We start from the raw sequence: 18,311 nt of genomic DNA, 5'->3' as shown, positions 1-18,311 counted from the left end.
TATTGGGGAAAGGTATAATGCACATAAATATTGCAAATATAAAATGTGGTGGCACTGAAAATTGAGCTTCCCAAATGTCGACTAGAATGCTACATTGTAAAACTATAAAGACTAGTAAAGTAACACACTTTCACATTACAAATTCTACTATAAAATAACTCAGTTACTCTTACTTTACATACTATAGTTTTTATCTCAAGATTTACCACTGGATTTAAAGGCTACTTTACAAAATGATTTATAAGAATTATTATAAAGACTTTAATCATTTTTATTTTTAGAAACTTAGGACTAATAAAAAAAACTACATTTTAGATTCTTATAATCTCTTTAGTCAACCCAGTATTAGATATTATATGTTTAACAGAGTGACAAAAGTCACTGGTTTAGCCCGGCCAATATGGCTTGGTGGACTGAGCATCATCCCATGGACCGAGACGTCTCAGTTAGATTCCTGGTCAGGGCACATGCCCAGGTTGTGCGTTCGATCCCCAGTAGGGGGCATGCATGAAGAAGCCAATATTTATGTCTCTCATATCGATGTTTCTCTTTCTTGCTCCCTTCCTCTTGCTCTAAAAAAAAAAAAAAAAAAAATCAATAAAAATATTTTTTTCAAAAAGTCACTGGTTCGTTAGAACATACATGAATGGGCTAAGTTTAAGAGATGGTTTAACAATGAAAGGTGTCTGCTATTTCTAAGACAGTTAACTCGTACTAGAAGCAGTCTCCTGCAAAAACCATCCATGTAGTCAAACATACTGTAGCCATACTCTCTTGAAAGTCTGTTGACGTTGAGGCGGGCATTTTGCTTTCACTGTCCTTGGAAGTCAAATTCTGGTGTCAGTAAGCTCACAAATCTGCAGTACATCATCCTATTCGGTGTGAGCTATTATGGGTATTTGAACGTATTTATGATGCACAGGTAATGGAAAAAGTAGTGGAAAGATACTGCAATAAATCTGAAACATAAGAGATAATTGATTTTTTAGATAGATCATAAGTAGGTTTCCCAGAAACCTTGGTGAACTAATAAAGAATGAGGAACATATTGAATAATCCCATTAATGCAAAATGTCCAGAACAGGTAAATCCATAGACATAGAAAGCAGGTTAACGGTTGTCTAGGGTTGGTGGTGTGGGGGAGAATTGAGGACTGAATGCTGGGGTGATGAAAATGTTCTAAAACTACTATGATGGCTACACAACTCTGTGAATATACTAATAACCACCAAACTATACACTTTAAAGGGGTGGATTTTCTGATATGTAAATTATTTTATTATATCTCAGTAAAGGACTTCTTAAGAAATGGAGACACATTTAGTCTAAACAAGTAGCTGGATTGCTAAAATCATCCTTGGGGGCTCAGGATTGCCTAGAGGATGTACCACTCTCTGGGACTGATTAGCCCCATCCTCTCTGAGGGAAGGGCGGTTCTCCAGTTCAGCCCCCACAAAGCTCTCATTTCTCCCCGCTTAGGAGAGGGAGAAGAGAAGGCAGAGAATTGTGATTAGTCCTCCACTTACCACAAATCTATACTTTCTAGAACCAGCATAAAAACAGTAAAATATTAATTTCAACTTCCTGTTCTTCTGGTAGATTAACAATATGTATAATAAATAGGAGCTCTTCAACTTGACTTTGTCCCTGAAACAATTTAGTTGAACTGAATAACTACTTTTAAAAGTTGTATGTATTATTTCTCCTCTCATTTTATTACTCATTAAGTATTTCATTTCACTTTTAATTTCCTATTCCATATAGAAATAATTTTATTATTTTTATCTTCCTTACATGTTGACCATTGAGTCATCAAAATTTGAAATAATTTTTACTAAATGCAGACATATTTTCTTGTCTTATGAAGTATAGTACAGTTAATGCCATCAAAAGTCATTATATTTGGGTATATATTGAACATTATTTTCTATTGAAGAACATCAAGCCAATGTTTTATATTATTAAAAATGTCATTGCTTATTCACTGTTTATTCAGTTGTTATTTCAATTCTGGTAACTACATGCATGATATTTTGTTTTGTAATGCAAGGGAGGTTCTGTATTCTTTTAATAATAAAAATTAATGTTGGCAGCCATATATCTTCATTGCCAAAAAGTGATCATAAAGATTGGTTGTGAAATATGAAACAATGACAAAACACGTTGACTTTGAACTTAGAATACAATAAACAATTTCTTTCTCCACTTGAATTTGCTACAAAATAAAATACTAAATTTTCTCTCCTATTTAACTACTGGAAAACTATAACCATTAATTTAAATCAAATTGTTCTCTCCTAGAAATATCCGCACACTACCAAGATGTAATGTCCATTTTCCAGGATTATCATCAATAGGAAAGCTTGAGTTTTTACCTTTCTTGCCCAATTTGCCCATTTCACGAATGTTACAATCATCTTCTAATGGGCATGCCAGAGTTGCATTAGTGCTTCTGTGTTGTGCATATCCTCTTTTGTACATTTTTATTGTTTTGATAAATAAATATAGAACATGACATTTTAGGGATTTCAGTTGATCTCTTCACATTGTGAATAATTTTCTTGATCAATTCCACTGTTTGATCAGTATAGTGGACTGACCTTAAGATGACACCTAATGATTTCCACCCCATGGTGTTCATGCCTCTTAGGATACCCTCCCTTTGAGTGTGGGTGAGACTATGACTTGCTTCTCCTAACAAACAGAATATAGCAAAGGTGATAGGAAGTAACTGATGTGATTATGTTACACCATATAAGACTCCAACTTAGCAGCCCAGAGCTAGTGACTTCCCTTGTTAGCCTGATGAAATAAGCACCCACATGGCAGGGAATTGTGGGTGACCTTTAGGAATTGTGGACAGTCCATAGGACCTTAAGGTGGCTTACAGCCAAGAGCCAGCAAAAAGCCTGCTGTTCTGTAACCTTCCTATGGCCTTCAGGAGATGATTTCTTTTCATAACCCAGAGTGAGCTTGGAAGTGAACTCTTCCCTAGTCAAGCTTCCAGATGCTGATGCAGCCAGCTGGCACTGAGTGGAGCCCTAGGACCCTGAGAAGGAGCAGTTAAGTAATATCTGGACTGCTGACCTATGAAATCTGTGAGATAATAAATGAGTGTAGTTTTAAGCCAGTAAGGTTGTGGTAATTTTATACAGCAACGGATAGAGAAGTAACAGAATTGGTAATTAACTGTTCTTTAAATATAGAAAGTATAAAGTCCTATTTGCAAATTTTACTCTATGGTAATGCTCAATATAAGCCTACTGACATTGTTTCTAGATTTTAAAATTTTAAGTAAATCACCTCTGAATCTTTTTACTGCTTTTTATATTTCATTATAAATTACAATAGATGAGTATCAATATTAAACTAAAACTTTTATATTCACTTCTTAAAATTTTTTACTTTAATCTAATTAAATATCTACATTTGAAAACTTAATCATTCTAGCATTTTATACCCATCTAGTTGCCAACATACAGAATTTTTGTTGTGCTTCATGTATTTGTGTCTATACCTATGAAATGCAATTTTAGGAGGAATATGAGTTGTTTAATAATGCAATGCTTCTCATTTCTGGGTGCAGCTGTTGCAAATATTGTACTGTTTCTACTGCCTTTGAAACCATAAATCAGAACACAAAGAGAAGCAAGAAAATAGCAGCTTTGCATTATGGGGAAAGAGTACTTCATTGTACAAGAGACTATTACATTCACGCTGAAAGGAGAATCAGATAATTCAATTAATTTATTTTTCTTCTTACCTAAGAGCTTCTACTGCCTGCTCAAACCCTCACCACCATCTTGAGCAGTTTTTATCTCTAATGATGGCAATGGTACCATCTACAAACATTCATGGCATTCAGATATGAGGTTATAGGCAAAAGATATGGAGAACATCTCTTGGTATTAATGTCCTTATGTAGTCCCCTCCCATTTTGAATCATGGCTGGTTTTTGTGACCAATAGAATATAGAAGTGATAGTGTGTGACTTCTAAGGCTAGGTCATAAAAGTTACAACACCTTCCACCTTGCTCTCATGGACCACTTACTCTGGTGGAAGTCACCAGCCATGTCATGAAGACACTCAAGTTGCCATGTGGAGTTCCCCAAGAGGAGGAAGTGAGACCTCCCTACAACTAGCACCAAAATGGCCAGCCAGTAAGTGAGCCACCTTCAAGGCACATCCTCCAGCCCCAGTCAAGCCTTCAGATGACTACAATCCTGCCCAAAATCTTGACTATAACCTCATGGGAAACCCTAAGTTAGACCCACCCAAATAAGCCAATCCCAAATTCCCAACCCACAGAAACTTTGAGAAATAATATATGTTTGTTGTTGTTTTAAACTACTTACAGTATTCTGTTACACAGTAATAAATAATGAACATATAATAACAAGAATGGATGTCTAGGGTTACTACGCCAATGCTAAGTGCTGGATCCTGAGGGAGAGGTGTATCCATGGTTTTATTAAATATATTTATTTGTTTGTGATGTTCAGGGTCCTCAAAAGAACAGAGTCCAGATCAAATTTCTCTCTTTGCCTGAGTCTAACTATGGTCCTGCTATCAAACATGATAGTTTCAAACACTAAGAACAAAAGACTTCACATGCCTGAATATATGCAGTGGTAATATTTTAGGACACACTTAGATACTACACTTGGTAGTATTACTAAATATCTTGAAACAGTGAAGAACTTATTACTTAGGGAGTCTAGTAAAAGGATTATTTTCTTCATTCTACATAGAAATTAGAAAAATAGTACATATAAAATATTTAGAGAAAGATGAGGACCAAAATAGCCATATAATACTAATGACTACATTTCTAAAATTTTAAAAAAGAAAAGAAATGCAATGTTTTTTGTTAAAGACTACAAGTAACTATGAAAATATTTTGCTCTTTCTAAAGAACAAAAATTTAGAAACAACATAATCTAAAATAAAAATAAAGTTATCATAAAAGGCATATACACTAAATAGGCATTACCAATAAAAATAGAAATTCAACTTTTTCCAAGAATAAGCAATGAAAAGAAACAATCACACTAACTTACCTAGGATTAGGAACACTAAAACCTAGAAGTTAATTCTACATATTCTACATATGAATGCATATTACCAAGAAATCCTGATGTTTTAAAATCCTTCAAACACAAAACACAATTATTGTAGGAATAGGCTCGAATGTGAAGTGCTCTGTGATGATCCAGTTTCTGCCCCCTTCTTTTCCTCACAGAACAATTTGATCCGCACTTCAAGGGCCAATCCCGATAGCTGGGACTAATTTTAAACTTAGGTAGGAGCCTAAGGAGTTCTCACTCAATTCTCAGAGACAGAGCATCAAGTCCGGCTTACTGCTAACTTAGCTATGATTTGGACTTCCGGTCTGAGCCAAGTCCCCGCCTTGTTCTTAAAGACTGGTTACAACCTTGTCCTCCAGTTTGGGAACTGGAGTCTCCCTCATTTTTGTGCAAAAGAACCAGTTTTGGTACACAATATCATGTCCTATCCCTCAATCACTAGGGCCCCCACCTTATTCTTGCCATTTTTCCACACGGAGAATACAGTCCCTGAACCCAAGCCAAACCTCACTGCCGTACTCGCACTCACCTTCTCACATTGCTGGTTTTGATAAACTACAAGATTCTCTGAGTTCCCCCTAATGTATCTGCCCTGAAAATAACTGCCTGGCTGAATGTCCACTTGTTGGTGTCATATTTCTATGAAAACTAGCTCTGCCTAGACTTCCCCCAAATTATCAACTGTAGTTCATTGAGTATTCCTCTTCTTAGTTCCTGTCCCAGCTTTGAAAGTAGGTTTAATTCAAAGTCTTGGGCTCCTCCATACATCTTGTTAAACTATAGTTAGCTAAATATGGTTACTATGGACTACACCCAGTAAAGCAGAATCCAGAAAGTACATTGTTCCTGAAAGAGGCAAAATCACTGAAAAATCAATGTGTTTTCGTAATGCTCTAGCAACAGCAGTACTTTATGACAGAATTAACTGCAAACTTTTCCCAGGCAAAAGAAAACAGTCTCCAAAGTTCTCACAAAATGTATGTGTATGAAATACTACTGTGCAATACAAATTTAAGATGGTCTTGAGCTAAAGATAGAAACTAATAACAGATGTCTAACAGAAGGATTTCATATTCTGAAATTCTAACACTGGAGTTAGAAGCCAAAATACAGTTTACTTTAAATAGAGTCTTGTAATAGAAAGATGTATAAGAAAAGAAGAGGAGATGCTCCTTTCTATAATTAGAAAAGTAAACATCTCTGAGATCCGAGTGTTACAGTATCTTAAGGATATTATTTTCTCTACTATTGTAAGGCTGTGATATTTTGATTTTCATAGGAAAAAAAGTGAGTACACTTTTTCTCTTTGTCAAACTTTAAATATAATATGATTTTGCTTATAATGTATTCCTATCAGGTCTGAAAAACTCCTTAGAAAACCTCTATAATTTTTTTTGTTACAAAATATTTATTTTTTATTTTTATTGTGGACACTATTACAGATGCCCCCAGTCCCCCCCCCCTCCACCCAGACCCCACCCCCTTCCCTCTAGAGGGAAAACCTCTATATTTTGACAACAGTTTGAGAGTTGTTGAGAGTAAAACTTCAATCTCCAATTTCATGTTCACCTTCAATCCAGGCAAGTGAGTTCTGGAGTTAGTATTTTAGGTCTGTGGAACCATATAAATATGCATAGCCAATTTAGTACCAGAGACTACAGATTAAGTCAATCTGGGGGCCCTGTTAAATGCTGTCTTTCAAAGCAACTGTAGCATTTCCTGACTGAGGCACTACAGAATGAAGTTTGAAAACTTTGCATTAAAAAGGAAGGTACTTGGAATTATGTAATATAAATAAAATCTGAAGTTAATGAATACATACAAATCCTCTTTCCGTGCTTCCCCTGTTTTTTCTTATTTATTTATTTGTTTTGCAATCCTCACCCGAGGATATTTTTCCATTTACCTTCAGACAGAGTGGGAGGAAGGGAGGGGGAGAGAGAGAAACATTGATGTGAGAGAGACGCATCAGTTGGGTGCCCCCTGCACGACTCCTACCAGGGCTGGAGACAAACTGAGATCAAGGCACATGCCCTTGTTTGGACTCAAACCCATGACTCTTTGATCCTCTGGTCGATGCTCTAACTGCTAAGCCAAACCAGCCAGGGCTTCCCCTGTTTTTTAAAAAATAGCATGCTTCTTTTTTATTATTCTTTTATTATAAATCAGTGGGTGATTTTATGCTTTTAAAAAATCTGACTTGTATTAGATATGTTCCAAAAAGTTTCTCCAATGAAGAGAGTAAAGTATATAAAATATAACAGTGGTTCTATGGTGTTTAAAACAGTCTTCACCAGCCCTGGCCAGTGTGGCTCCATTTGTTGGAGTGCCGTCCTGTACATTGAAAGGTCTTGGTTCCAATTCCCAGCCAGGGCACATACCCAGGTGGCAGGTCTGATCCCTGGTGTGGGGCATACAGGAGGCAACGAACTGATGTTTCACGCTCACATTGATGTTTCTTTCTCTCTCCCTCTCCCTTCAACTCTTCCTAAAATCAATTTTTAAAAAGCCATGTTCTCCAGTGAAGCTTAAAAAGGGTCCTGACCAATAAAGATTGTTTACTATCATATTTAGATTTCTGGAGAAAGGACTTGAGTTCTCTTCACATATAGTGAAACGAAGGAATTAACTAACAGTCTCCTGGGCTTCCCATCTTCAAAGGCTGGTTTTGCTGAATGCATCTAGAACGCCATGGCTGTCCGCTAGTGTTAGCTGACCATAAGGATTTTGATCTAACTGTGACATGTAGGAAGTGTAGGAGGGAAGGAGAGGAAGAGATAGGAACTATATCTCATATCCAAAAGCATGAGTACACAATATTGACTAATAAATAACTGATCACATGAGGTCTTTAGAAATCATTGTAGTGATTAGTAAGCACTTTATCCTAATCTAGAAATAAAAATAACTTATAAAACAAGCAAGAAAAAATTTTCTCAAATGCCAACAATCTAAGACCAACGAACAAATGAATTTACTAATATAACTACTTTTACATACTCTTTCATCCTAAAATAAACCAAATTCCTAACAAAACCAGTTTTTCTACTTTTCCTGGTTGAAAACAAAAACAGATTTTGTTACAAATATCAACTCAATTCCTAAACACTGAATAAGCATGTTTTATTTGGGGGAAAAAAAGAGTTTTCTGGGAAGTAAGATTTAATGGGAAATAACTTCTAACACAGACATTAAATTTAAAAATACCAGTATGAGGCTAAATAGTAAATAATTATTGAATAACCAAAATAATATATTATGTTCAACATGTCCATTTTCAATAGTATTCATATATTTATGCTGTCTAGGAGAAGATATCTCTTACTTATGAACCTATAATTTTATTTTAAAAAATACAGACATCCCCAAGGAAGTTGGCTCACAACAACTTAATTCCATGTTTAGTGTTTACTCAGGAAAATAAGTGGTCATTTGGCTAGCTATATGAGTATATGATTTATAGCAACATCTTTCAAAACCTGAACTCAGCTATATTACTAACTCGTTGAATAGTTATAAACAGGACTTTCGCCACTCCTCTATGATTCTATATTATATGTATATATGACATGATACATACAAAATTATTCATATCAACCACTGATCCATAGTACATAGGTTAGAAACCAACTCAGTAATCCAAAGAAGTGCATCTTGATTAATATTTAGAACAACCTGAACTTGGATTTCAAAGTTTTCTATGCCTACTACCTTCACTGTTTGTCACAGTGTTTCATATTATCCATAATACAGAAAGGGAAGTAATTTATTTGATCAGTTTCTGGTCTTAATTTCAGAGATCTTTAAAAAAAAATCTAAGTTTAAAATGTTACATAAAACTTAAAGAGTTACCTAGGAAGAGCTACTATTGCTCTTCAAATTATGTGACAATAATTACTTAAAACTGAATCATACTATTCTATGTTCATAAGACTGAACACTTTTGCTATCTAAACTTGGAGGAAATGAGCTCATTTGAAACACAGAAAGACTAATTCAATTAAAGAGGAGTAATAATTGCAACAAAATACATCTTTTAATAGTATTCATACTAATGATAGTAAATTAAATAACATGGGATCCACAGAGCAGTGGCACCCTAATGAAGCATCAACTCATACTTCTAAATAGCTCGGAAACAGCAGAAAACTGGAAGTAACGGTCTTTGACACATGTATAGCCAAAGTTTCTCAGATACAGGTACTTTAGGATTTCAGCATTTCTAGGTTTCTGTAATATTCTTTCAGATGCACAGGTTTCTGTCATCTTCTTTATGGAGGCGTGGAATCCTTTGGTTCTGCTTCTGTATTAGAACATGTACTTCATATTTAACAACATCAGTACGTGATTTAATATATTACCGAGAAAAAGTGGCCATATCTGTGGTCCACGCAACTAACACTTTCCACATCATAGAGAATGGATGTATTATACAAAAATATTTTCCTTTTATTGTTATTTAAACAGCAATGAGACCGCTCTTCTCATGGGATTTTAATCACCAACATTGAAATACAAGTGTCCCATGATGCATAATGTCCCACGCTAATATGTTCGCCCTTACTTAACGTCAAAGCTGTATGATAATGATTTTACTTAAAATGAACAGAACATAGGGAGCTTTGTCACAGGAGCTTGGATATAGGGAGCTCTTAAACGTAGGATAATATTCTGAAAGAGTCTGTGAGGTCAGCCTTGGCATAATTTGCCTTGTGGCTGTAACTGTATCTTACTCTAAATACAGCGATTTCCTCATAAATGTGGCCAAATCATTTTGTGGCAAAGACAAGAAAAAGTACGTAGAGTATACATGACATATTACAGAACCAGACACATTTTCTATTATAAACACTATTTAGGAAAAATAGGATACATGTGTTTTTTAAATATAATTTTTCTAAGAATCTAAATCTATTACAAAAGCATGCATTTTTAAATCAATCAAACGCTACAAATTTTGTAATATAAAGAAGAATGTAATCAAACAAAAACCCAGTAATCATTCCATTCACTATTTTTCCACAGTTTTCCTGGAACTCCCCTTTTGAAATAAATAGCATGTGTTGGATAATTCTCCATGGAGTAAGAAACCCAGAAGGTATCTATAAATGTCCATAAATGATTTTATAGTTCATTGTGGAGTAGGAAACTAGATATTACCTATACATTGCCAAGATAAAGGTAATATTTATATAAGACAAGTCATATTAATAAATAAAGTTGGTAGCTACTGAAATGATATATCATAGGAGCTTTGAGAAAATATTTTCTCACCCATGCCTAAAATTCCACCATTACATATTACTTATTTTGTCTTAAACTACATTTAAAATATAATTGCTATTAGGTAAGGTAATACTTTAAGCATTGGAAGTAATTTATATAGTGGCATAAATAATCAGTTCTTTTATTGACAGCATACTTTGATAAGAAGAGAATGGAAAAAAATTAAGCACAGAATGGAGAATACAAAAATGAAAGTAAACTTAACCTACTATCAATTTTGAGACAGCCTACAGCTGCTTTTTTTTTTTTTAATCCTCACCCAAAGATATTTTTCCATTTATCATCAGATAGAGTGGGAGGGAGGGAGGGGAGAAGGGAAGAATGTGGGGAGAGAGAGAAAGAGAGAGAGAAACACTGATGTGAGAGAGACACAATTGGTTGCCTCCCGCACAACCCCAGCCAGGGCTGGGAACTGAATCAAAACCCAGGTGCCCTTGACCAGAATCTAACCCGCAACTCTTTGGTCTGTGGGCCAACGCTCTAACTGCTGAGCTAAACTGGCCAAGGCATACATCGGCATACTTACTTTAAATATTTCACACATAATAAACAGAGTAGTTGTTCTGCTGGGGTATGTGTTTGAGGGCTAAATCGTTAAAAAATAACATACTAACATTTTCAAGTATAGTAGAGTGTAATTAAATGAGATGGCATGAAAAATATTTAGCATAGTGCTTGAGAATAATAAATGGTAATGACAGTAATGGTGATGGTAACAGTTCCTGCTGTTGCTCTAAGATTAGTCTTAAAGTTGAATGTAAGTACAAGAAAACAAAATATTTGGCTTATTTTTTATTTCTTGACAGTTTGGTAAATTCAATCTTAATACATTAAAATCTTTAAAGTGAAACTTTAAAATAATGTTTATCATGTTTTGTCTAAATGTCAGGAAAAAATAAACCATGTTCTTCTAAGCAGTGAGTAGAAGACACAGCAGGAATATCTAAGAAGTAAAGAAAAAAGTTCCTGGAGTTATATTCAGAGGAGCTGGGCTCCATTCTGGATGTTACCAATTTTAAGTAGGAGATTCTGAGCATGTCTTTTAACATCTATCTTTAAGAACTATTGCAAATCTCAAAGAATAAAATACTTTAAAATTATATAAATATTCTGGTGAGATTTGTAATCCTTCAGCATTATCTTCAAGATTTTATTTATATACACAAATTTTTAGCAAAGGTGTCATGAAAAGCAATTTTCTTCCTCATAGACTAGAGAACACAGTTTAGTACAGAATGTCTCACCCTAGTAAATATCTCTGAATAGCAGTAAAAACAGCACACATGAAAAGCAGCTGGCTAGTTAGCTGTACTAACCCAGCCAGGATAACCTGAGGATGCTACCCTGAACCACAGTTTTCTCATTTATTAAATAATGGGTATTGGGTGATGTCAAATACCCATCTCTGAAAAGCATTACATTATCTGGAAAAATTCACTTCCGTTATTATTATTTTTTTAACCTGAAAATATAAGAAGCTATAGCAAACTAGTTTCTCATCTAACATCTGAAGCAGGCATGTAAAAACCTCTAAACCATGAGGGTGAACCGTGCTATCATGAATGTTTTAAACTGTTCATGTATTTTCTGTAACATTTCAGCCCTTTGTCATAGGGGAAAAGGTCTCTTCCAGTGGTACATTAAATGAGTTAGAAGTGACAAATTTTAAATTATTTTTTAATCTAAATCTTCCTTTACATTCTCAGGTAGTATGTGCTAGACTGTTAAAGTGGTAAAAATTAAATTCTGTTGAATGACATGGATTGTGAACAATAACCACATTCATATTTTAATAGGTCAGAAATAGGCACATAATTAACTGTATTGCTCTAAACCGAACCTCAGGAAACAAGAATCAAACTACCTGTCTTCCCTTAAGACCCTTCTTTCCACGAATGCCAGGAACACCCTAGAATAAAAAAGAAAAGAAAGTAAATACGGGTTGAATAAATAATTGAGTTAGACACTTTCTCTCAAACATCAATTATGAAATATGCCAAAAAAAATTAAAGTGTTCTTTAAATTAGTGTGCCATTCAGGAAAATTTAAATATATGAATGTAACTGAAGTGGACCCTTTACTTCTTCATAACAGAATCCTGATTTCATTCAGGAATCTATCCCATCTGTACTTCCCAATGGAATCCTGACATTCCTCTGGTGATGGTTATTTGTCCACAGGCAGGCACACAACAAAAGCTGGCACAACCAGACAAACAGGAAGGTCTTACTTTCCATACCCAAAGCCAGTAACTTCCCCTCTGTCCCCATGTCTATCTGGTTGGACATGACCAAGGGCACATTTAGACTTGCACTGGCAATCCAACAATCACATGGGAAGCAAGCCTCAGGACAAAGCCAACATTAGGCAAAGCAGAGAGAAGGACAATGACAGCACTGGGCTCAAGGTCATACTGTGCCTAGATCCCACCTGACCTCTGGATTTCTGGTCATGTAAGAAGCAGTAGGGCATAGTACTTAAGCATTCAGGCTTTGGAGCCAGAATATCTACATTCAAATCCTGGCTCTGCTTAGCATACAGTCCTTGTGTGTCTCATTTTCTTCATCTATACTGAGAATAATAACAGTAAACTATCTCACTGGGTGTTGTGAGTATTAAGGAGTTAATTAATAGAAAGTATTTGTATCAGGCCTTGCACATATGCAACCATTCAGTAAACAATCTGCTATTACCATTATTAAAAATGTCCTCATTTCTAAGCCAGTTAGAGGGGGGCTTTCTGTAACTTGCAGTCCAAAGCATTCTAATTGATACAATCACTTTGAGACCTACAACTATTTATAAGCCCTAGAGACTACAAAATCTGTGAGAAACATGTAGTTTGGCATTTATAGTACATATAGACAAGTTCGAAGGTATCATTGGTTAAAGTAATCTATCTATTTTCAGCTCATCAGTGTTTGAGGAATACTCATATAATGCCTCTTTCAAAAGAGAGTTCACAGGTGAGCAATAAGTCTCATTTCATTAGCACTATATGCAACTTTATAGAATATACCCAACCTTTGTTAAAAAAATATATAATAATTATTTTCTAAAATTTTAGTAGCTTCATTAAAGCTCAGTATAGTGCAGACAGAATTATATAAGCACTTTTTCATAAATACACATATATTTTGATAAATATTATATGTATTATTAACTTCAAGAAAGGACTTTTTCTTTCCAGTTGTTTTCAGGAATGATTAGCACTATGTTGTTTTCTTCTGCTTTTCTCTACTTAAATGTTTTATCACATAATAATGACACCCAGTTAGCTATATCATTTATGGTTTCAATCAGAATTTTAAGTAGCCAAATGATATAAGGACATGGTACTCATGACGGATACAATATCACAAAGTGATCTTATATTTATAATTTGCAACAGTCTTAATATTTTCACACAGACTGGTCAAAATTAGTGGATATGTTTGCAGGCAGTGCCCATATTGAAGGTCAGCGTCAGGACTGGAATCCTCAAATCCCGGATGGTAACATTTTGCATGACATATAACTTTGATTTATTTACTACATCAATTACTAGGAATAAGTTCATGACAAGAGGTCAGGAAAGGATTGTAGTATGAGCAACAAAGTAATTAACAATGTGAACTATATTGGATCAATGAGAAGTAGCTCAATTAGTTGCATGATGGATTGGAAACATCATCTATCAGTCTGATGTATCACAAAGCAGTTAAGTAGTTTAGTTGTGAGATCATGCTGAAGATATCTTTTGCAAGTGTAACAAATAACCTGTATGTTTTCCAAGGGCAAATCTCACCAAAGAAGACAGAACATTTTGATTGTCATTAGAGCACATTTAAACTCTGAATATTTCTTCTCTGGAGGGGCATTCACAAGTAAGTACAAGAAAATGCAATTTAATTCATGCAGTTGAAAAACTACATGTTCGAAAAGTCCATCTAGGAAAGAAAAATTTGGTTTGCTTTCATTTGCAAAAGTCAGTTTCCAGAAATAAATTTTGGCCTGAACAGCACTTCTATAATAATAGAGTTAAATATGATTTTGTTTTGCTTTCAAACCTTATAATATGTTAATATTATTTACTCTTACTTTATCAATTAATATTGATGATGTAAATGAAGGTATGCAAATAGAAATCACTGAACTGCAATGGTACCTAAAACTAGATAAGATGAAGTTGGAATGCCAGACCTCTGTACATAGCTTGATTCATTTTGTAAAGTATCTAAAACCATTTTGCCAAGATTCTGTCTTTATTTGTACTTGTTATAGTCTTTAGATACCTCCATTCTGCTTAAATTTTGGTTGAATATATATTTTTATGTCCCCAATTACAAGCACCTACATTTAAGAACAGCTATCTTTTATTATTGAATGAAATCTTTCATTATTAAACTAAACAAAACATATATATACCAAGGACAAATTATTCACTGCACATTGCACCATAAAACACAAGACCTGCAAAGAGTTTGTACTCAAATTAAAAACTAATGAATTACAAAATAAAATGTTCCTAATTACATATTTTGATATTCCAACGTGTGCTTTCTTAACTGAATTTAAAATAGCTAGCCATATATATTTACGTCATTTTACTTTCTCAAAACAAAATTTGGTAACATTCAAGAGAATCGACGTCTATTCTGGTAGGTGATTTTCTCAAAGCTGGCTTTGCTTCACTCGGTGAGATTACCTGACCGACACGGGAGTTTATGACCCCTAGTGTACATTATCATATGTATATCACTTTAGAAATAATACATGAAGAAAATATACTCACTCTTTCTCCTTCGAGTCCCAGTTGTCCTGCTTCTCCGGGAGAACCAATAAAACCCTTAAAGTAAGCACATAATCTTTATGTTACTTCATTTGAGCATTTACCCTGTAAGTAGTTCCAAATAGAGATACTTACAATTTCTTCACAGTAATGTGAAATTATACAGCTTCACAGCATGAGTAACTTTCCCTCACCTTATTGCTTTTCATAAATCAATCTCTTCATTCAAGAAAAAAAAATGGAGGGAATGCAACTTAAGACATGGTGGCTAATAAAAATCAACATGACCAAATCCTTTTCTTCACTGAATTTTATAGAGGGTAGAGAACACACGTATACATTCAACTAAAATTTAAGCAGGATGGGGGTATCAAAAAACTATAACAAGTACAGAAAAGAAGTACAGAGGAGAAAGAGATTCATTCTAATGTGGCAAGAGGGCAAGGCGATCGAAGAAGGTGTCGAAGGACACTGGCACTTGAGATAAGCCTGCAGAATGGGTACAATCTTGACAAGCAGAGGACAGAGGAAGGACACTCCAAGCAGAACAAATACAGGGAGAAGAGATACAATAGAGAGAACTCAGGGAGTGTTTTTAAATGGTAACTGACAGAATGTTATGTGCAAGATGCTTTGGATAAGGGCAAAGACCTGTTGAGCCCCCTTGAAGATTCCAATTGGTCTAAGAAACAAGGAGCACATATAAATAATTATGCGAAGTGCTTTATCCTAACATACTTTAGTTATATCTCACCTGTGGCAATAACCTGTTTCATCAGTTTAATAGATAAAGTGTATAGTAGTTAAGAGATCAGATTAAGGAGAACTTAAATTTCAGGCCAAGAATTTTAGACTATATTTTAGACAACTGGAAGCGACTGACTTTGGGGGATTATGGTAATCCCGAGGTTAAACTGTGTTTCCAAAATATTGATCTGTTGACGACATACAGAATACTTCTAAGATAGGAAACACTGACTACAGGAAAAGCTGTTAGAAGGCTCTTTCAATGGTCCATATTTAAAGGAATATCAGTCCGGATCATTGATTCACAAAAGGTTAATTTAGTGCCCATTTTGTGTCAGGAACAGGGATTATAAAGATGAATAAGAAAATGAGTGCCCTCAAGAAGTTCATAGTTTATTAGAAACGAGGGTCATACAAGTAAATGACTGCAATATCATTTGAGAATCGTGACATCATTATGTGATATGTGATGTGATAAATGTAATATGCAATGGAAACTTTGGAGGCAGAATGACCAACTTTGTCCAGAGGGAAAATTCAGTAAAGCTTTACAGAGAAGGCAACATTTGAGCTGAGTCTTGAAGGCATTCCATGTAGGGCTCGTAATGTACCATTGATCATTCAATCAATCAATAGGAATAAAATGACATCAAATTTTCATTAAACTGCAAATAGTTCTGTGTGGTTGGAAGGCAAGAGGTGGGGTTATAAAGGGTGCCAGTGATCACATCATAAAAAGTCTTATACATAATGATGGAAGTTTGGAATTTATACAGTGGACCATTTTAAAAAATTAGGCATAATTTTGATATAATCAAATCTTCAGTTTATAAAATTCACTAGGATTACAATGGGTCAACAGGTCTTTGTATATGTCCCTAAGGATTAAGGCAGAGAAAATTCTAAGGTTTACAGTTGGACTGACAGAAATATGGAAAACAAACAAATAGAAAAAGTGAGTTTGGTAGAAAGAGGATGAGTTTTGTTAGTCATTTTGAGTTTGTGGTGATGATGAGGCATTCAAATGTAATTATCTTGGCAGGGAACTGAAAATGTGAGACTCATAGAAAGCTCATACAGAGACATAAGATTTGAAAGTCATGTGGATCAAGAAAGCCTTAAGGATAGACTAGAGCTCTGAGGAGAAAACAAACAAAAATTATCTCTGAACCAGAGAGAAAGGTTGAAATGGAAATGGGAGAAGAATGATATTATGAATACAGAGAAAAGCCAAGGTATAAAAAAAATGAAGAAGAGATACAGAAGGCCATTTTAACTAAATTCTAAATAAAGGTTACTTATTTGAATCAGAAAATGGGTGACTTTTCAGAGTAAATTCTTCCATAATAATATACATTAAGAAATAATCCAGGATTTAAAATGTAAATGTAATTTATACAGCATTAACAGCCTTATTCACAAAAGTCAAAAGGCAGAAGCAACGTAAATGTACAACAGATGATTAGATAAACATTCATACTATGAAATATTATTCAGCCTTAAAAAGGAAGGGAATTCTGACATATGCTATAACACAGATTAACCTTGAAGATAATCATGCTAAATGAAATAAACCAATCACTAAAACATAGATAATATATGATTTCGCTTAAATGGAGTACATAGAGTAGTCAAGTTCATACACAGAGTAGAATGGCAACCAGGGTCTTGGGGAGAGGGAGAATGGGAAGTTCCTGCTTGATGGGTTTGTAGTTTCAGTTTTGGGCGGGGTGGGGGGTGGTGGAAAATTTCTGGAGATGGATGGTGGTGATGGCTGCACAATGTGAGAACACTAATGCTTCCTGCTATGAACTGAATGTTTGTGTCTCCTTGAAATTCATGTGTTGAAGCCTAATCCCCAATATAGTGGTATCTGAAGGTAGGGACTTTGGATATTAATTAGGTCATAAAGGTAGAGCCCTCATGAAAGGGATCAGTGCCTTTATAAGAAAATGCTTGAGAGAAATGATTATTCTCTTGGCCACTGAGCAGAAATGAGAAGGTGGGTGTCTACAAACCACGCAGTGGGACCCAACCACAGACCCCAGATCTACCAGCACCTTGATCTTGGACTTCCCAGACTGCAGAATTGTGAGATATGAATCTTTATTGTTTAAGCCATCTAGTCTGGTATTTTTTATTATGGCAGCCTGAACTAAGACACCACTAAACCTTATACTTAAAATTAGTTAATATGGTAAATTTTATGTTCTGCAGGGTAGGCAAAAGTTGGTTTACAGTTGTGAGTACACAGAATTTATTCTTGTGTTATTATTTATTAATTATTGTATTATTTTCTATACAAACCATCGTAAACCTATTTTTGCCCACCCTTGTATATATTTTATCACACTTTTAAAAACGTAAATGTCAGGAATCATTCTAAGTAGCCTGGAATAAGAACCTTGTGAGGGATTTA

At 34.8% G+C, this 18,311-nt stretch overlaps 1 protein-coding gene across 1 annotated transcript in view; it reads right to left on the bottom strand.

The window, feature by feature from the left end:
• COL24A1 (collagen type XXIV alpha 1 chain) overlaps positions 1-18,311 on the bottom strand; it is a 339,879-nt gene that overhangs the window by 247,362 nt on the left and 74,206 nt on the right. Inside the window, exons 12-13 of the mRNA XM_036256775.1 lie at positions 15,149-15,202; positions 12,239-12,283 (exon numbers count right to left, since the gene is read on the bottom strand). Of these exons, the coding sequence (XP_036112668.1) occupies positions 12,239-12,283; positions 15,149-15,202 (99 nt within the window). The remainder of the gene's footprint in view (positions 1-12,238; positions 12,284-15,148; positions 15,203-18,311) is intronic.

This window comes from Molossus molossus, unplaced genomic scaffold (genome assembly GCF_014108415.1).
Source record: "Molossus molossus isolate mMolMol1 unplaced genomic scaffold, mMolMol1.p scaffold_m16_p_12, whole genome shotgun sequence".
Lineage (NCBI taxonomy): Eukaryota > Metazoa > Chordata > Mammalia > Chiroptera > Molossidae > Molossus > Molossus molossus.
The sequence above is the reverse complement of the archived record's forward strand: the minus strand, read 5'-3'. Positions and strand labels throughout refer to the sequence as shown.